Here is a 22,611-nt window from a genome sequence, read left to right on the forward strand (position 1 = left end):
TATTCAAACAATGTAGCAACAATAAGCCGAGGATATAAAAAAATTATTCGTTTTTTACACGGACCATACACGTATGTTTTACGTAAAATAAACCACATATCCAAGTATACGTATAAACACTAATAATTTCGTATACGTTGAATATAAGTGAAATAGTCATTATTTGACCCAATTGTATAATAGAAATATCCTAAATCCATACGTATATAGCACGTAAATACATATAAGTATATACATAAAAAATACATAGAATATTCGTATATTTGTTTACTTGGTAATGCGACTGCATAATTTATTATACTTAAATTCTTGTCATAAATAATTTTAATAACTATTAAAGTATAATTTATTGTTACATATTAACAGAATTATGTACCTATATTTAATCATAGTTAATTAAATTGTTAATTATGTATTTATACATACCTACAGGCCAGAGACTCTCGCACTCCTATATAGTACACTTTTTATGTCACTATATAAACGGTTGTACAATATAAAGATTTTATGAATGTTTAATTTTTTACTGATGTACGAGTATTTAATAATAATAAAAAAAAAAAACCATCAGTGACGATTAATTGAGAATTTGGTTTCTATGTGATGAAAATAAAACAATTGATATGCACACTCAATAATCAATTCTTTTTTAAAAAAGAAAACGCTATTAAGCAGAAATACTAGATATTGGTAGTTCTAACTACTAACTACTAACTAAATAATACTTTTTTCCTAAAGTACCTTTTTCACCAACCGAGACATGTACGTGGCTTTTTTTCCGTATTATGTAATTATATTGTTTTAAAATCATTGTTCTAATATCATAGTTAAGGTTTCACTGAAATTAAACACTGTTACTTAATTTCTAATAAATTAAACTAATGTTGATAAATTTTATATCACTGCAATACGGTTACTCTATATTATTGCTATAAAACAAAAAATAGTTAACGATAAATTAAATATTATAAATTAACAGTAAATTCTAACTATGTATAATGCTCTGGTCTCAATTTTTAAATTTTTCAACTGTTCCTCATAGTGCTCTGTCCATGTTTATTTTTTTTTGTTGGAAAGGGGATGGTCGAAATTATTTCTCAAGATTGCCACTATCTGTTGTTTGAAAATCGAAAACAACGTGATCATTTATATAATTGGATTATCAATCAGTGGAATTTCGGAAAACTTGTAGCGTGTAATGAAAAAAATTCGGTGACATTTAATAGCGATCTGGGTCACCGTATTCACTTAATCACCCGTAAGTCCGGCCTCGACAGCGCCATCACTAAGCTTCCGGATCCGGGGACAGCCGCTGCTGACTGTGCAGACTGAACCCGTTTTCGGGCGTCATGTGTAGATACGGTTGACCTGCCGGGTTGATGGCCGGTGAAGTGGCCACGGGTGGCGAGTCCGGCGCGTCGTAGAACGCCGGGTTGTACACGACTGTGGCGGACATGGACTGTCTGCGCCTGGCCGCCCGCACCGTAGCCATCAGAGTGCCCGTTTCGGCCATCCGCAACACACCTGCACCGTGGCCGTGGTCCGGTGGTTCTTCGTCCGTGGCCGGGGCCGCCGCGCAGGCATACGACAGTTCGGACGTCGACCGGTAGACGCCGGTCAGTCCATCGGTCGGCGAACGGCCGGGGCGAGCCGTTGCAGGCGCCAACATCGGTGCCCCGCGCCTTTGCCGCCGTCTCTCTTTGCTGATCTTCCGGATGTCGTCCAGCACCGGCCCTTGTTTGTCTTCCGGTAATACAGCACACATTTCCTGCAACACCTCCCGGCCAAACACCGTAAAAAATTACTGTCATGTCATTATAATTAATTTTGTCCCTGTCAAACAGATTGAAAATGCTCATTTACCATGTAAAATATTTTTCCTAAGTCAGACCCTATCCTATTCGGGTACATCGTAGGAAAAAATAGTATTTTAGAAATATGTACAGTTGATAATCATTATATTTTTAATAAAATGTAAATATTATTAAATAGTAAATACTTTAAAAAAAGTAATTTTTTCGCTATAAATACCAATTTGTTATTTTGAGTGGAACTGAATTGTTAGAATTGTTTTAAGAATGTTTGTTTTTTAATTCTTAGCGAATCAAAGATTGTATTGGTTTTACAAATATTCATCAACGTATATTTGATATCTTAAAACTACAACTGATACAGTATAAGGTCTTTTAATCTGAATAATTTGTCATGCACTGTCACAACGAGATTTACAATACGACTAAATGGTACACACGTATGTATAGGTATAAATAAAATATCCATTAAACGGTCTAATTGTACATCTTGCTATTATCTCACGAGATCTACAATGTATCATTAATGAATCATGCATTATAGTTTTCATGGTCTCACAATGTGCTACGATATAATCCAAAGTTCAAACTCGTCTAAACAAGTTTTCGATGCCTACCAGAAAAAAACATTTTTACAGTTCTAACGCTAGAGGCATATCACAAGGATGTTCGTGGACCACAAGTTGTAAACTCAGTCTGAAACCCAGACTTATGATGTAATTTTTCTACACACAAATTATTTAAACCTGCAATTTTATTTAGATTTCACGGTAAGTGCGTCAATATTTTTGTAAAAAGTAGTTCAACACGTTCAACTCCTTCCAAATTAATAAATTACTAATAATAGTATAAAAATAATACAGTTATGTAGTTAGAATTGAAGGCCAATCCAAGAGTACCCTGCAAAAGAATCGTTTTTTTTTATACGATGATAATCATTAAATTCAAATAACCACATACGTAAAAGTGATCTTCTCAATAAATTACAACACACTTCTGTACTGCACATAATTATGCACTCTACATAGATACAATATCTATATATTCAATCTGTATGTATTACCGACTGCCATAGTTCCGCGATCACAGACAACATATTATATCACTGACCTAGATTATAATTAAACTCAAATAAAACAATATTTAAATTGAGAACGCTTCATAGGCATTATTTATTAATATCAATAGGTACATAGGTAGGTACTGTGTATATCGCACTTCAATCATTTTAATTATTCAGAATTTCAACTGAGTTCCGTCGATATTTGTATTCTCTCCAACTATATATAATGAAATAAGTCAAGTTTTTACACTATCATCTGGTAAAACTCCATCTGTTGACATTACACATAAGTGTACGAGTAAATATATTTATAATACATCAAATATTCAAATGGAAAATTCTAAAAAGTTTTGTAAAACACTATATTTCTAAGACAGTGTTCGTTAAAAACAATCTGTTTTGTAAAGTTTGGAATAAAATACAGAATTTATATTTCTTTATGTTCATCTTTCTAAATATACTTTTTTTTGTATAATACTAAAATAAGTATATTTTTTTAGATCGAACACAATGGTTTTAAACTGTATAGCGATTGTTATTAAAAAACCATTTGAAAAAAATAGGTCACAGTCTGTACGAAGGGTTTACGCTTTTCGTCAATTCATCGGTTTTATTTTTAGTTCTTATGTATATCTGAAAGCTTTTAATATAGGCTGTTGTGAAAAGTAGAATATCTTTTACCGGGACAAGACTCATTGGTCATTCGCTTTGTGTAACCAGTCTATTCCTCTGTGGGCCCTATTTTATTTTTAAATAAAGGTTTGATATTATGTTCACCACTATCTCTGTTTTATATTTTATCTATTTTGTAAAATGTGAACATATCTATGTTTGACCACAATCTATTGTTCAAAGTAAACCCCAAACAAAGATAAATTTTAAAAAAATCGTATAATTGTCATAACGCTTAGGTTGCATGCACCCTACTATACATTAGCCAGTATGAATCCTCAGAATATACGGATAATATATATACACATATTTTCCCTTTTTTTCATATTGTATATAATTGTTATAATAATTTCATACGTAGGTAAGCTATTTGAAGAAATATTTAAACACATTAAAATTATAAGTATGAATTATTAAAATATTTTATAATGATAAATGCATAGTATAATGATGTCATGTAAAAAAAAGTTATACAGGTAGTCATGAACGTAAATAAAAACGTATAGGTATTTTTGTATTTGAATAAATAACCGTATTGAAATTAAATATAATATAATATATACATTATACATAGTTTAAATATATATTTTATATCTTACTTCCTCGCCATAATATTTAAACCTCTAACGTAATAATGAATTTTGAATAATCTTAAGCAATCATATTATAATACAATTATAATTTACGAGAAGTACCAACCTCATATTAAATTTAAAAACATAATTTTTTTAACCACTCAATTGAACGTATTTATTTTTACCATTTCATCACAGTCAAAGGATATTCAGAAGAATACATTTTATTGTTGGGTTACTTTTTGTATTGAGCCTAACTGGATTTAAATATATACAATTGAATTCCAAAACTTTTTTTATTATCTGTGTGGGTATGTAGCAAAACGCAACTATAAACCAAAATCAAACAATTTGAATTTGAATTATCTACGATAATGTAACTTAACTGAAATGTTCAGAAACATGCAGAATATGGTAGATATAATATTACATTTTTTAATTTATCCCATGGTAATTGTTTTTTATTTTAGCTTTCAAAAAGTTATTTAAGTCAGTGTGACTGTGACCTAATGACAGTGACATTTAATTATGTTATTTTGCATGCTAAAATAACGTATTGTGTTTTTTCAAGTATTTCAATATTTAAAAACAAGTGTTTTGTTTTTTTCGATACATTCATTTTGCATTTTACGAGTTACGAAAAAAAGTTCAAAAATGTGTTTTGAAACAGTAATTAAAATCCATAAATGCAGTTATCATCCACGACATTATATAATAATAATATGCAAAATTATATTTATAGTGTACAATCACCTACATGGCTATTATAATATGTACCTAATGATTGTTATCATATTTATTGAAATTTATGCAAGCTATTCGTCCTTAAAATAGTTCATTTCATTTTGAATATCATAAAAAAAACTCGTCGAGTAAGATTGTTAATACTTTTTATGTCAAACCCGTCCCCTTCGTGTCTGTGTGGTATTTCATAACGATTTTTATAAACTGCACCATTAATATTTTATCAATCTATAGTCACTTAAAGCTTTAATAGTTGTCGTTTTTGTTACGTTTTGTTTTCAGAATCTATACTGTTATATACTTATAATATGTACGAACATTGAGGACCCACGAGGTTAATATTTTATGGTTGTTTTTGAAATACTCCATATACATACTGTACAGTGTACAGATGAGTTATTTTGTGAGAAATAAACCGAACAATAACAGAGTATTTTACTATTTTAAGATGACATTTTTTTAAGTGGTCAATATTTTACCCTGTAGAAATAAATAACATCCAATTCATATACAGGATGATTAGATATTTTTGGCGGAGACACTAAATGCCCACATAAATATTTGTTAACACAAATTTCTGATTATTTCAGCTAATTTTATTGTTCGGAGTGTGAACACGACCCGTCTGCCTTGTGTTAAAATGTCGACCACTAATACTCACTGTGTACTTTTGTAAGTTTATCAAGGCATTGACGATATTTCCCAGGACCCGGTGGTTGCTCCTGTATCTGTTGGATGCAATGGTCGCCGTCATGGGACTCTGGCACTGTAGACGGACGTATGAAGCCATGGTCGTTTTCGAAGCGTTTTTCTTTTCGTTTAGCGAGCTGTCGGCGTCCAAAAACGACATGCCTGTCATGACCAGATCACATATACATATATTATATATACAAACATGGGAGACAACCAAAAACAAAGAACTGTGTATAGAGATGTTTAATATAAATATAGCTTCACATAGATCACATATGCATATATTATATTATATACAAACATGAGAGACAAACAAAAGCAAAGAACTGTGTATAATATATATATATAATATACATCTGATATTCTGATGATTTTTCAGTGAACATGCAATATGATTGGATTATACATCTACGTGTGTGTGTGTGTGTGTGTGTATGTATGTAGGGGACTATGATACAGGACTACGTACGCGATATTTTTTTTTTTGTTACGGGCGGAAGGTTGCCGGCGGCAGTTGCTACGCCTGGCTGCTCGTTGGAGCTAATCGTGATAGTTTGGTGTGGTGGTGAGGTTGTGGAGGGGGGGGGGCGGTCGAGTAGGAAGGATTGTGATTTAAAATGTGAAAAACGTAATTCACCTACCTCTAACCGTTTTGAATTTATTGGATACCGTGTCCGCCCGAGCGGAATACCGTTGTCTGTCCGCGGCCCGGCCCAGGCTGCGGGACGCAAATGTTTCCTGTTCGGGTTCCGAGAGCGATATACTGAAACGCTGCACGTCCCCCGGACCCGGTGTGCAGACTATGTCCACGCCGTCTTGGAATTCGACGGCGGCCAGCAGCAGTTTGTCGGCCCACGACCACCCTGCGGAATTTGGCAATGGCGTTTTATAGACGTTTTTAATGTGATAACTGCCGTTGAATTTAATAACTACACTGCAGAGTGTAGATAATTGATAGGTTTATAACCACGACGATTTTATGTAGTACATTAAAATTGTATGTAACCAACGATTCAGGCTATACACAATACTACTATTATATTTTGTTTTTTGTCAGTCAACATAAACTATTAGTAGTTGTGTGTTCCAGTATTTTGAATTATGTCACCCCCCCCCCCCAACGAGGAGGAAAACGCATGAAACAAATAACAAACATATGGTTTTTCTACTAGAAGAATGTTTGAAGACTGTTAAATGTTAAATATAATAATTAATAATTTATTATTTAAGTTTAATTCTGCGACAATATTAGGTCTTCCGACACACTGTTTTGAGATACATGTAGGATGCTACATTCAAAACTAACCAAACAGGGATTTATGGCAACCCTATGAGTTTGTGTTCACTGCCCAGGTTATACAAATACAAATTATGAAAGCATAAATCCTTGAGTTTGATAAAAATTGGACTTATATAAAATAAGGGCACATATTTTACACAGTTATTTGCATCGTTTATATTGTTTGATGAAAAAATACCTAATTTAGACTAAAACTTGTTTCGTGACCTAATTATTCTAGATATAAAATTGCATTTTGTATATTTTTGCATTTATAGGACAATTTTAGTATGATATACATAATATACATTCTACAGTTGTACTAAAGTGCTCTTTTTTATAACTCGACACAACATGGAATGTAACATAAATAATAATCATTCAATATTTCATAAATAATATACATATTTATGCTCAAACCTGACTCGCCGATAACTAGTATATCACATGTTAAACACTGTAAAACTTATAAATTGTTATACAAATAATTGATTGTTTAATGATGATTGCCGTCATAGTAGACCGACTCCTCTGAGAATCGGTTTTTATCACATACAATGTTCTATTTAGATTATAATATAATACCCCACAAAGTGAAATAAATCATTACTACGTTGGCTAAATACGAAATTTAAGTTCAATTATTTATCATTGACAAAACTTGACACTCCCATTACAGTGACCTAGTCATTGACGAGGTTTACTCGACGCCGCCAACTGTACAACAGAACGGTTACCTACTTGACTACTTGTTAGACATTATATTTAATAATCTGACAGTACTTTACAGAATTCCAAAATCTATCGGACAGTGAGCACATTTGACTTGACCTAATTTGGTTTATTGAGAGACTCCATTATAGAAATATCTAATTAACAATAAATAAAATATTTCAATATTTACGTTTTTACTTGAAACTTTTTTTTTTCTAGACATTGTTTCTGGGAACGTCATATTTGAGACCCACGTATTACAAAAATTACTAATAGGTAAATCCAGTTCTTCCAGTAAACAAGCTCCTATAGGCTATAATACATCTACTGTTTTTGCGACTTTTATTAAAAACCACAAAAGTTTAAAAAAAAATAGATCCCTACCAACATAATCATAACATTAAATATGCCATTCAAATACTCAGTCAAACATATTATACCTTTCTGTATGGCGTCCAACAGCGCATCGGTAGGCCGCACTTCGTCCCTGCACAGCAGCCTGGCAAACGAGCCCAGCGAACGTAGCTCGTCCCGGTCCCACCGTCGCCGCCACTCGTCCAGGTGCCAACAAGTGCTGTGGGATACGTCGTACAGCTGGCGCAGGAACAGTGACAGCGGCGGGCCCAGTCCAAGGCGACGCCGCCTGCACCGCAGCGGTCGGAAGTTGGTGCTGGAGGCGGCCGCCGCCGCCGAGTGTAGCCGCCCAAGTACGAACCGAACCAGGTCCGAGTCACCGGCGATGTCGGCCACCGTGGCGTCCGCGTATACGTCGCACAGCAACTGGCGCACCGCTTCCGGTCCACCACCGGTTGACGGTGTCCGACGTCGCTGGCGTCCCGCGAGACACCGGCCGCGCCGGCCACCACTGACACCGCTCTTTTTGTCCGCAGCAACGGGCAAACGTAACGGCCGCCGCTTCCGGTCGTCGTCCTTCTTGTCCCGGGCGGCCCCGTAAATGGCCAGCGCCTGTTCCGCGACAACGGACACCAGGTACGCGGCGTCCAGCCCGATCTCGTCCCCTGCCACCAACCCGGTGCTACACCGCGGGATCTTTTCTTCCGTCAGGAAGTGCCACGCGGACGACGATTCCGCAGCTCCCGCCGCTACCTAAACAATTTACTTAACTGTACAAATCACGATCACGACACTATACTGTAAATCACCCGAGTTAATTATTGTCTAGTCTATCTGGCCAATGGTATTTTGTGTAAATTATTGTAATTCGTAGGAGAATGTTATCGTTCGTCCTCGTTTTTTTCCTACAACGTTACACCTAATATTCCAATTAGAAGTTTGTCCAGCCAAAACTGCCGATGGGTATAAACTTTAAGTAAGACACGACCACATAATAAGTATATTATTATGGTACGTTGATGTTTGGTTTAATTAAACGTATGGTATTATTCCAAGAAAAGCATAACATTGCAGTATGCCATAGGGAAGTGTTAACCATAATGGTGTAATTTAATTGAATCTACGCAGCCAGGGGCGTTCATTCGGTGTCAATATTATTGTGCCGCGGCCGTGGCCAGAGCCAGTGAAGGTATTTTTTTTCCAATTGATTCGACGTACGTTTCAGTTACACGTTTCGACTTGACGTGTTTCGATACGACAACTTCATCACTAATATTATTATATTCGTCACATTTAAAAATTGAGTATTTACATTATGGTCACGGTTAAGGATTTACGGTAGTGGTTCCGCCCATGCGTGGTTCTCATAATGTTATGCATAGTTAATAGAAACCGCTAGTGACATTGTGTGTAATTTCCATTACAGTAATAATGCTTCAGTCCGATAAGCAAAACGCACCTACATAACCGTGACACGGTATACTATGAACGTTAGTACATAATATGTATAGTATAGATTATAGGTATTATGACCGATGTTCGCTCATACCATCGCATGCAGTGATGGCCATAAAATAATCATTTTTAAGAGCGGCGATAAATTCAAAATAGGCAATAAACTAATAAACTATAATATGAACGATTATTTGAATATTCGGGACACAAAAACCGTACCGCCGAATCCTATGGTATAAATTCCAATAGCGGTTAAGGTGTTAACTTTTCAAACACACCGCTGACGAACGCTGGTGAATTCTATAATACTATTATCAGACTTGTTCCACGCACTGGCTGCGCAATGTGCGACTATGCATTTGAACTCGAACGTACTTTCGCAACCGATAATATCATAATATATACATAAATATCCGATTCGTACGTTGTAGATATTCTAATTTTCGCGATATGTATAATGCATTGTATATTATACCTATACCCTATATATATGGATGGTTAAAAAGCCAACTGTCACAATTCACACTTAAGTCGAAAATAACGTTTCAAAAAAATACTACATTTCCTATAATTCGCTTGTGTCGTAACCCACAAACATTTTTTGCCACACAATTTTTCCTTTATATTAATGTTATCAAACGAAAAATGTTGTTAACATCGCATTTGAAACTCTCCAAAGACAAAAATTTAACAATTCATATTTCATAATAAAACCAAATAGTTCATTAATTGAACAAATTTGTAAGGTAATACAATGTAGTATAATAATATAACTACACCAAAATATGTAGTAATACTAATATATTACATCCTAATATAAATTTACAAATTATAAGAGCTGTCATAATATTATTGTGTGGTAAAATGGCGTAACCCTATACTAGGTCATAAATATAGATTAATTCTATGATGCTAATAATAATATTGCCATATCAATTTCTAACGTTATCGATGCATCACTTTATTAAAACGAAGTAAAAACATAGGTAGGTACTTATAATAATTTAATTAAACAGGATTATGTTGGTAACTATCACAGTATCACGGTTTCCGTTTTTACTCTAATACAAGTATGTTTTTGCGAACTACAACAGTTAGCCTTTTAGCCATCGATATAATATTATCAAAGTTCCCGTAAAATAAGAGCAATCAACTGCAGTCAAACGGTTCGGAATATTAATGATCGTTAAATCATGCTCACGCAGTGCCTGGTGGCCAACATTCCTTTGAACACTTCGCCGATGTACTCCACTTGTTTCCTGGAGTAATCAAACCTCCTGGGCTTCGGGTCCATGGTATCCAGCACCCGGTACCACTTGTGCAGCATGACCGACTCCAGGTTCTGCCAGTAATCGGCGTCAGTGTTCTGGAACGCCTGTCCGGTGACGATGGAATCGCTGCCCATGGACTTCTCGAACAGCCCGTACATGTACGCCTCCACGATCTCCACGTCGTTCTGGTAATCGTCTTCGGACACCATGGTCCGACAGGCCCGGGGTGCGTTCAGCACGACGTTGGCGTAAGGGTAGAAATACGACCGGTGGTGCTGCGCCTTGAGCGCGGCCACCAGTGAGTCGAGCACGGACAGCACGTGCACGGCCACGCACCGGTGGTCCCAATCCTCGACCCGGCCGCACGCCTCCAGTCGGAACCACAGCAACGTCTTGAGCATGTAACCGCTAATCACGCACACGCCGTTGTCGCCCTTCCGCAGCTTCGGCACCTTGGTCCGGAGGAAGTGGTAGATGTTGCTCACCACGCTTCGCTCCGAGTAGTGCGTCTGGTACAGACACTCGGCCGCCGGGAATCTCATCTGCCAAGTGGCCGGCCGGCCGTAGCACCGGACAGTTGGATGTGGCGCCACCGGAACTGCGTAGTATCCCTGTAATATTATATACTATACAAAACGATCGATACAATATTTGATTTGATACGCTTGCGAATTGATACATATTGTGTAGTATATAATTTTTATCATCGTATAGATTATCATTATTCATTACAGTATACACTTTACGATTTGGTACAGTAAATATTGTAATCGATTATTTACCTTTTACACGTTTACCTGTTTTCGTACATTGGTATCATCTATAAGAATGGTTTTCAACCATGCTATGTAAGGTACTACTATGACACCCAAATTTAGATTAAAATTGTGATACAATTAATACTTTTTGAAAATGTATTAATTAAAAACTTATATAAATTAAAATACTATATAGATTCTGTACAGAGCACGACGGCCGCAGTGTTTGTCCTCATTACATCACTTTTTATTTTTTAACAAATGTTTTTAATGTGTGCTTTTGAAAGTTTGACTACGTATTAAAATTAGCTTTGTTTTAATCTATTAGATGAGCATACAATTTCTATATTATTTTAGCATTCATAATTTTTTTGTTTGAGGGAGTTGTTTATTTAAAATTAAAATTAAAAGCAGTTTTCATGTCTTATTTCAAAAATATGAGATGACAAATTTGGAGTTCTAACCTATGATAGTATTTTAATGGTCTAATTACCATGAGTTTGTTTTAAATTTTCATGTTTATAGTTTAGTTGGGTACAACGGGAGTCTATATTATAATATACGATTTCGTGTGTACAATCAAATTTATAATGTACGTCCCATGCGTATACACTATACAGTGGGTTCAAAATATTTGCTTATTCCGTAAACTAATAATAATAACAATTGAAAACGATTACGGGGACTTCTGAGTAAGATATTAAGTTCTATAATATTCAGGAAATAAAATTTGTCAATTCAAACAGAACGCATCGTCAATATTATACAATTTCAAGTCGTTATATAATCTAAAATATCGGCAACAAAGAAATAAACAGTTATTCATGGTGAAGAACGAGCTCTTAAAATGTGTACTCTCACCATAGTCGTGGCTTGTTGGTGTATGAGAATGTCTGGATGAGTGAGTGGAATTCTGGACAGGACGTCTGTGTATTTAGGCCAACCAGAAAACTCAATGGCTGGTAGTAGAACGACGGCGATGTCACCGTACGTTTTAGGACCAGATATCCGCAACTTGACGCACTGTGCGTCTTCGACAACGGCGATTCTTAGATCTCTCGGGTCGGGAAACTTACTGGAACCGGTGCTGCCTACGTTTAATTTTATTATAATTTGTATTTATTTATATTTATTAATCATAGTATATACTAATATACTCTATATATATATGTATGGTAAAACTGATTGATGTCTCGCACTTACCCATCCCAAAAAACACGTGTTCGTCTGCGGGACTCTTGAGGATCTCGTGCAGCAAACCCGCGTCGACGATCTTACCTGGACACCCACACAAGTAACTTTCATCCACGTCTTCGGGCCGACCGACGAAGTCACTCTTACAGGAAGCGGACTTGGCCAGCAATTCGACGAAGCGCAATTTTAATTTGTCACTATAAATGTATAGGAATAAACTCTGTATTCTTCAGTAGAATTAATGCATAATAATAAAAGAGAGCCATTGGCTATAAGCAAAGTTTCTCATTTAAAATACATATGGAATCAATAAAAACACAAAACAATGGACTGAGAATAGAAATGAATACTAGGATACAAATGATAAAAGTCATTAGGATCTGGGAAATATTCTTGGTTCAAAAGTCTTATCGACAGACTAAAAATTCAATTGTTCATGATTCCGATACAACCAATAGTTTAGTATGAGTCTTGTCTAAGACGTGACCTCTGAGTAAAACTCAAGAAAACTTGAGATATTCGAACAAAAATTTTTGAGGGTAAAAATGCATGGACCGTATATCTTAATCTGGCACTGTGGAATAAAGAAAACGAAACAATAATGAACTTGTTTCCTCGACTGATCATGAAATAGGAAATTACAAGAAGAATGCTAACGTCAAAGCTTGGAGAAAAGAAGCAATTAGAAAAAAAAATTAAGGTATATCCGCAGCTACGCAAGCAGCAACATAACAAAAAAAACTAGGAAATGGGTGACATGGTATCATTACATACGAAAAACGATTTCGGGCCAAAGCGATTTGTCAGCCTAGACTATTTTATTTAATATTTACATTGTTATTATTAATACAGTGACCGGTAAGTTGAGGTACGTTACCCCAGCATCACTATGTCACAATTTTCCACAGTAAGTTATATCATTAGTTAGTAACCAATTCGTAACTATTCGTAATCACAAATTTGGAATTCATAACTTGATTTCCCGTGGTGAAAAGTGGAGAGAAGTGACAGATTAAATAGAGATAGATGGCGGAAAATTTGTTTGGATGGTTAAACCAACAGTCTCTGAGACTGAAACTCACAAATAATAAAATATTATATTATTTTATACCGCACACAGATCTTGAACTATTTGATTTGATTATTGTCTTATCCAGGGCAATCTAGACCTAAAATTATATATTAATACTATATTATACTATTATATGAAAAAAAAATACTGATGGCATATGCTACGTTTAACCGATGTCATTGAAAACGTCATATTTTTTATTTCATATAAATAATGTGGGTTTTTTAAAAATAAAATTTGTCGGCTACAAATATTCGTGTGTGCGTGTGCGTGTGTGAGTTGAACCCAAAAAAACTCTTATACAGATCACCCTTGTCTCAGAGAGGGAAAGGGCATAAAAAAATGTTTTTCTTTTATGAAGTTTATTCGTGTAGGATGTTTAACAAAACAAGGTTATCAAATACGTGTCAGGCGAAAAATCCAAATTTTGATTAATGGTGTGTATCCATACTGTGTGTTATCAAACTATCAAATCTCTGGATATGTTAAGAATTGACACGTTTCATCAATTTGAGGTTACGCGTGTTTATCAAAACCGATCATTAAAAGCTTGACATGATACATTATAAGTGAATGTTTGTGAAAATTCGAACACACAAGGACAATACAAAAACATTTCGCGCGTGTCTAACCCGTTTCGAACAATATAACAATAAGTGTTATTATTACCGGTAGCATTTTGTGAAACGTAGTTGTAATAAGTCCCAAATGATAGTCAATCTCGGAGATTTGCGTTTAATAATCCCAAAAGCCTACCCTTTTGTTATCCTTTTTGGCTCTCTGTTTTTACAGCGACTCTAGTGAAATATATATCACCATTGGCTGTATACAATCAAACAAACGATATTATTATTATAGTTGTCGTAGCGATTTGGCTTAAGTATATTATGTTGAACATTTTATATTCATGCTCATCGTATTTCTCGTTTGACAACTTTATAACAGTTCAATAAAATACGTATATGCTATTGTTTTCTTGATATAATTATATATGTAATTATAATATGTATACAATATTATAAATTATAATATTATACTTATTTTAAATTAGTATATTACATTTTGATTGCGCTAAGTTGTACCATAAACATTTTCTTTTAACATTACTTCATAAATTATAAAATTCTCAATTTATTGTCGTATTGAACAAAAACTAATTTAAATACATAAACGATAATTCTCGATTATTCTAATGTATTTAAAGTTTAAAGCCCATATAACTATGTATTCAGAAAATATATTTTTTTAATTATACCATTATAATGTAGCAAATGTTATGAAACGAAATGTGATATAATTTATCAATTCATTAGCGAGTTCATTTAAATATTGTATTTATTGGAGGTTTTTAGGTATATAAAAACTTTTTATGGACAAAAAATAAATATAAAATGCAATTAATGCACATAGGTATTATATATCTTATACCAGAAAAAGTATCACAAAAATTAACCTCAGTTCTAATTTCTAATTATTAAATGATATCATAACGTAATGTTATATTGTCGACATTTAACTGTGAAGAAATATAATATAAAATAACCATTGTATTATAAATGTATTGTACATTTTTCATGAATATTCATGACTTTTAAAATATTTCAAAAATCATACAAGTATAGACAAAAAAATATAATTAATTCAATGAATAATATATTTTTATTATATTTTACTGAATTTTAAATGGATATGATGTATTACCGAGTGGTACTTTTTTGGGTCAAATTATAAAGTGGGAGCATAATATTTAAATTTAATTGCTTTTTTCCGCTTTTCAGTTATAAAATAAATGGAAATTGGTTTGGATCAACAAAAAATACCTACCTACCAACATAGTTAAAACAAAACAAATTAATGAAGAATTGCAGTTTTTCGTTTATCTTTCTTAAAAAACTTTTTATCTCTGTCAATTTAAAGCTAAAGTCTACAGGTAACAATTTTCACCATTCATTCCATACAGTTAAATACCTACTATTTCCACTGTTATTATAATTAAAATTAGTATGTTGTTTTACCGTCTAAGATATCCATCGTTGTCAATAAAATCGGCCCATTTTTCGGGTTCATTGGTGACTAGTCGGATTTTAGCAAAGCCTTGGGGTACGCCGTCTTCTTCCACTACACATTTTACTTGGTAGTCAAAATCGTCTTCGTAAATTTTTGGTTCTGACAATACGTCTAATCGTACATAATAACTAAAGCTTTTGGACAACTGAAATTATATTCGTTTGATTAAGATAAAATACATATTTGTACTTGTATAATACATTATTGTTTATTTAAAGTTAACTTAATATTGCGTACCTACACTACCTATAGTATGATTATTATTATATTTTAAATTTAACACATTTTTCTCTCTTATAAATAGGATTTTTAATTGAAAAAGGTTAAATTATTGATCTTAATTATTAATCAGACCTTAATTGAAGTTGACATGGGTTCTGCAGTAATCAAAAATTTGCAGGCGAATCGCTTGTCCAACTTCCCAATTCCACACAACAAACGTTGAATAATTCGATTAACTATGGCTTCGACGTTTAGTGATGATGAACTAGAAGGTAAGTCATCTATACATAATTTTTAATGAGAATAAGAATAAGTTTAGTAAAAATAAAAAATAGTAGAACATCTATAATCTATATAACTCATTTTAAATTAATATCAATATTTTAATCGTTCATCATATTTAATATTCATTTTAAAATTGAAAAAATCACACGATAGTTATTATCGCTTAATATCAAGTGATGTGATACTGTGGTAGTAATTAAAAGCTCAAGAGCCAAGTGCAATGATTGAAAAATCTTGAAAAATAGTGTAATATATTTTTTATTTAAAATCCTATAATTATATTCATTGCTTGAAACTATTTATATTGGCAGATATCTGATAATTTATATATTTTGATTGTTTAAACTATGAGTTGTAAAACAATGCATTTTACTTATTTATAAATATTAATTTAATATTAACTTTATTAAATAATCTTTCACTGGAATATGTATGTTAAATATTGTTTTGTTTTTTTTTTGTGTGTACTTAATATATTTATATAATATTTGAATTATGTCTAAAATATATAATATTATAGTAAAATCAATTAAAATAAAAAAATTATTTATTTTTTTATTTTTTTATTTTTTATGTATAAAGTGTTTCTGACAAAGTCATTTAACTTAAATATAACATATTTTAATAGTTTTCAACAGTTTAACAGTTGATGATTGCATATTTATTTACAAATTATGTACAACATTACAAGAAATTATATCGATAAATATATAAATGGTACAATATAATAAAATAATAGTATAAATTATATAGTATAATCATTATTTTTTTTAGCCCCCTTAAGAGTAGGTTAAGATAAAATATTAAAATAGCTAGTTTTTATTTGGGCAGATGAGAGTAGGTACTTTATATTTAAAATTATGTTATCAGCATAATATGTAAGCATACAAAAAAATATCTTACAATAATGAATCCAAAAACTAAATATCGACAACTACAAGCAATACTAACAATATATTTGCAATTGTAAAATTAGTAAAGTTAATCATAAAAAAAGCATTTCAATACATTTTTAATTAAACATTGTATTTAAATTCTGAAACAGAATGTATACAGATACGAGATACAATGTATTTATAATAGAGTTTGATTTACATTTTAGGTTTATTTTTAACTGCATATTTGTCGATCTTATATTAAATCAAGATTTAAGTAGTAGAATCTTAAAGAGAAACATTATTCAGGGTCGGGAGAAATTTCGTGAATTTGTGGTGGTGGCAAACACTTTTGTGGGGTGTTATAACTAAGTAAGCAGTAAAAGAAGTAAAATACGAAGAAGTACAATCGTAGAACACGGATGTTATTTGTTACAAATCCTTAAAAATAAACATATTTACATAAAAAGTAGAATATAAATCATACATTTAATTTTATAAGTTCATATAAAGTTATTATATTTGTCAATGTTCACGAGATCTTTGAGTAATAATTTAAAGCCTTGAGACCCCAAATTTGAAAATTGTAATCACTAACAAAATAAACAATAAAAAACCATATAATTATGTAATACAACTTACTATAAGTAGTACAAGAAAATTCGAAGCTCTGTAAAAAAAAAAATGGTACCAGTAATAATACCTCTGTCCTCAATGAGCATTTTTATAAAATAAAAAGGTCGATCAATTTTTATTTAAATTGAAGAATCCTACAACTCTTTTTTTTTCATTAAAAAAATCTTTGTCTGCGTTCATTATATTTTAAATATTAAATTGAATTAATTGATCAACGAAAGTAAAAAATAATATATATTCAATGTAAGAAATCTATATTTGTTTAATGAGTGAAAAATAAGTCAACACATTTAATTATTTAAGTAGTTAAATTTAATATTTTAAGAAAGTTTTTAATCTTTTTACTAGTATTACTTTCATTTTATACATTTATTGTATACCTACAACACACACTACTCACTAAGTATAACACTATTTCTATTCAAAAGTGTATAATGTATATGTATAATACAAGATAGTTTTCATTTTAACATAAAGATGTGTTTTTTTATTTAGTAGTTCAATTAATTTTTCAAAGGAAAGAATGATTATCGTTGTGTGCGCAAACGCCAAAGTAAAAATAAATGTATAAAACATCTAAAGCGTACCATTAGTTATACGATCCTCAGAAATTTGAAAGTTAGAAACGTATTCACTATTCACACTCTTTCTTACTACGTCTTGCACTTGATCGATTTTAAAGATTCTTTTTGTTATTATTTAAAAAGCGTGAAGCCTTGTTTTCAAGGACTTTATGAGACTTTTTACACATTTATACAAAATGAAAAAGTGGGATTCCATTGATCGACGAAATATTATATTACACATTTACATTTTACAGCACTAGAATATTATAAATTAATTATAAAATATATAAAACACTTACAAATATTAGTTCAAGTGCTAAATGTTAATATTATAATATGTTTGCAACTTATTTTCTTATATTAATTACCCCGTATGTATAAATAAATGTATTTCATCGGTTTACGTAAGTATGGTTAATATAGTAAGTAAATGGAGTACCTAAGCAATAAGAAACACAAAAACAAATTGTTGTTGGTAAAGGGATTGCACTGATTTACTTATAATTGTATAGTATTTAAACATTATATTCTATATTAAACTATTAAAATCTTAGTCCATGGCATTAATTAATAGATGACAAGTACCGATGTGCCTAGTACCTACATCTACAGTGCAACTATTACTAATTTGCATGTGTTCAATAAAAATTGTTTAGAACACCGAACAATTTAGATTTGTATCCTTTCACCAACAACTATAATTGTAATTTGTTCATTCATTCTGGTTTGCTGGAAAATTAATTTACGGAAAATACACGAAACGAGTGGAATACTGGACAAATTTGCCGATCTTGTCTACATGTCTTGGATCTGTGTCATATTGAGCGAACATTTTACTATACAATATAACTGCCTAGGATCTTTTACTCTTCATTATATAATTCAAAATTTCAAATAACTATAATACTTTTTCCATATTGCGTCCCATAAAATACCTTCATAGTGTTTGGCGTTTAGTAACCACTAAGGAACTCCTCCACAATAAGAACCTAAGAATAAGTATTTTTATTTTTGTTGTACTTATAATTGTTACATAAAACAATAAATTATCACTTTGGTCGGTAATTAATTGTATTTCGAGCATTTCGCATTAAACAATAAAATGAATTACTATTGGTACATATAAGCACTTAAACACTGACGGAAGATTATGTTTGTCAAAGTATAAGTAGGCAGTCTTACCTATTGATATCATTATTGTAAAATATACTGTTTTTAGATATTGGGAAAATAAAATTATTTTACAACCTATTTCAGGAAATACAATAAGAGCACGTGGATTATATCACTTGTTTTTTCAATACCTAACTTAAACTTGATTGTATACTTTTAAGATATTTTTGCATACAAATCTAGTATGAATGTATCTTAGAAATTATTAAATTTAATGCGTTTTTTCAGAAACTACAATAATCTTGGCCGTTAGGCGTATTTTTAATTTAAAATATATCTATTTTAAATATTAATAAGTAAATAAACCGATATGATGCATTAAACGAATATCAATTTTAACGATTTCGACGTCAAATCACTATATGGATGTCAACCAGTGGGAAGGCCTTAACTGTAGCGAAGTTTCCATGCACCCATTACGGAACGACGTTAACCTAACGTAAGAAATAAAACTGGCGAAGTTTATATTGGACCTTTTCATTACCTTATATCTAACCAGTATCCTAGAGGAGATTACTTACAATCTCCTATTTAATGGTTGATTTGGATGTATTTTAAATTGTTTTTTTATCCATTGTATGGATATAAATTGGACAGGGCGTACGATATAAAATGTTTATAAATGGGAATGTTTTGTTAGTAGTTGATCATTAATTATTAGTAGATGAGTTTATTTCTTATATCTTTTATTATTTAGGTAGGTATTATTATTAAATACATAATATTAAATGACATAAAAAAATTATAATCACTAATTATTCGGATAATAAAATATAAAAAGTTTTTTGTTGTGATCGCTTACTGTTTAAGATATTTAATTCAAATATATTTTAAGAAACTAATTATTTTTTAACGGTCTTATTCCTGCATGGTACTCGGCGTTTATATCTAACGACGCTGCTTCGTATCAAAAGCTGTCTGAGTGTAGGATAAGGCATAAGCTACTCATCGCTTACTTCATACCACGAATGACACTTGTTCCATTGAATGTACATTACACTCAAACACTCTTGGAGCTCTACTGGTTTCAATTTATCGTAGTAGGAACGCATTTATTTATTCCGATTTGAATACATCCCATAATTAGAGAAACACTCGAGCCACAAGCTGCTGTCCAGCACAGGCGTGGTCAAAAAAAAAAAAATTTGGAAAAATTGGAAAAAAAATGTTACAACACATTGTATCTAAAATACGATAGGTACAACTTTTTTGATATTAATAGAACGGTTATCAATATATTATGTAAGCAAAAACTAATAAATATACTTATAAACCTACCTAATAATTATTGTATACTCATTTAAGTTTCCATAAATGTGTCACAATAATTATGTTCACTATAAGTAATATCAATAATAATTTATATCAATATATTCAATATTGCTTAATTTTATGTATTTATTTAAATTGTATTTACTTGTCAGTTTTCACTATGAAACATTAAAAATCTAATATAGGTACTGCTATGGATATTGTATATTTTTTAATAATACCTGTAATAATTCTCATTTGTTTTTAATTGAAAATTTAGTGACGGTACCCCGCATACAAGTATAAAAAAATGTCCGAGTATGACGGATGGTCACTGCGGCGGTTAGGCTACGAATTGCATACGATTATACTACAGAAGACAACAAACAATGAAAACTATAAAATATACATATTATATTATTTAGGAATCGTATAGTTTAATACATGGTACCTTCTAATATGTTGAATAAAAAAAATATGTTATAAAATACATATCATAGAATTATAATATGTGCATTATGTGAGAGCTGCATGTGTCCGATAAAAAAAATCGATAACCTCGTGTGTTCGACCACATCGATCACTGTAAATCCCTAACGGAATGATTTCGATGGTTCTTCGTGTAGAGAAGTAACTATTATGATTATGATGTAGTGATGTACCTATGTACTCTCAGTGGCCTATAATATTACGCAGGTGTGTTAGGTGCAACGTAGAATTTACACGTACCCGAGTTTTCGTAACCTCGCAGGAAGTTGTCGTTGAGCCGTTGCATCTGGCCTGCATTGAAATGCAGTTCCGTCGACGGCAAGTACAGCTCCTTGTCGGCGCGAAGACGGCCGCGGCCCGTCTCGGCACTGCTCGTCCCGCAGCCCATTATGTGCGACTTTTCACACGTGGTGACCGAAAATGGACTGACATGACGTCTGTTCCGTCCGTCCGTCCGGCAACCGGTTGCGGAAGAACACTTCCGGTCCACGCCGCCGCCGCCGACCCTATGATATCGTCTCCCCGCCAACACCCGACTATCACTGATCTCCCGTGTACTGTGTCACAGGAGTTCCGGTCCACGGAGCTCCTGTTTTTTTGCGTCCGGCCCTCATTACCGTACAGGTAGTAATATAATAATGATATATTATATTATTATATCATCACATAATACGAGTTGCCGCCCACCCACGTATTATTATTAATATTATATATGTATACATTTCGGGCACTACCTTTACTTGTTTATTAATAATGGGTATATAGTGTATACGCATGGTGCGCGAGTACGTGCCACGCCATCGAAATTCAAACACGATAACGTCAAAACATGTACGGCTATTGTATGTTTTTACGTATTACAATAATATATAGCTGCAGCGTGTGTACAGAACAGATGTCTGTCAGGCCGAAATTGATTTTCGTACACGGACATCGCTCGTATAATATAAAATGCTTAGAAATGTTGGTTGCCAGATTTTCTTTCTTTCATCAATCTGGTGTAGTGATTTAAAAAATCAAATGCCACGGGACGATAAACCTGCAACCGCGCATAGAAATAGTTCGAACACTTTAAAACAATGCATGACTGCAATACGATATAAAATATATACTCTTTCCAATTACAATACTGTGGAATGTGTATTATCATTATTAAAGGTGACGACTTGTTGTTATAATCAATTCATAATATGCATTAATTTTAATGCGACGATGATACCGTTGTCCAAGATAAGCTAGCCCGGGTCATCTGCTGCACGTCGATTATAATTTTTTTTCCTGGTATTTTATAATATCATACATGTTTCTATTCACCGCACAATGTATATTGGAAGGTATTTACACAGCTTTTTATAAGATTTTTGTCGTTTAGTAACCGATAAGCAATCGAAG

General features: G+C 32.5%; 1 protein-coding gene across 2 annotated transcripts; it reads right to left on the bottom strand.

Moving 5' to 3' along the window:
* Positions 1 to 1,019: 1,019 nt before the first annotated feature.
* Positions 1,020 to 21,709, bottom strand: LOC111040970. Of its 2 annotated transcripts, none has more exons than XM_022325073.1 (10): positions 21,460 to 21,709; positions 16,077 to 16,225; positions 15,671 to 15,867; positions 12,593 to 12,780; positions 12,251 to 12,480; positions 10,562 to 11,242; positions 7,992 to 8,658; positions 6,200 to 6,421; positions 5,527 to 5,717; positions 1,020 to 1,768 (listed from the first exon to the last, which is right to left on the bottom strand). In XM_022325073.1, exons 1-10 carry the CDS (start codon positions 21,605 to 21,607, stop codon positions 1,286 to 1,288), a joined length of 3,156 nt encoding a protein of 1,051 aa, XP_022180765.1. In that variant the 5' UTR covers positions 21,608 to 21,709; the 3' UTR covers positions 1,020 to 1,285. The 2 variants fall into 2 exon arrangements, with proteins under 2 accessions (XP_022180765.1, XP_022180764.1); XM_022325072.1 differs by having other exon boundaries at positions 1,020 to 1,777; positions 21,460 to 21,708.
* Between the last annotated feature and the right edge of the window lie 902 nt (positions 21,710 to 22,611).

The sequence above is a fragment of the Myzus persicae genome, unplaced genomic scaffold (genome assembly GCF_001856785.1).
Source record: "Myzus persicae strain clone G006 unplaced genomic scaffold, MPER_G0061.0, whole genome shotgun sequence".
Lineage (NCBI taxonomy): Eukaryota > Metazoa > Arthropoda > Insecta > Hemiptera > Aphididae > Myzus > Myzus persicae.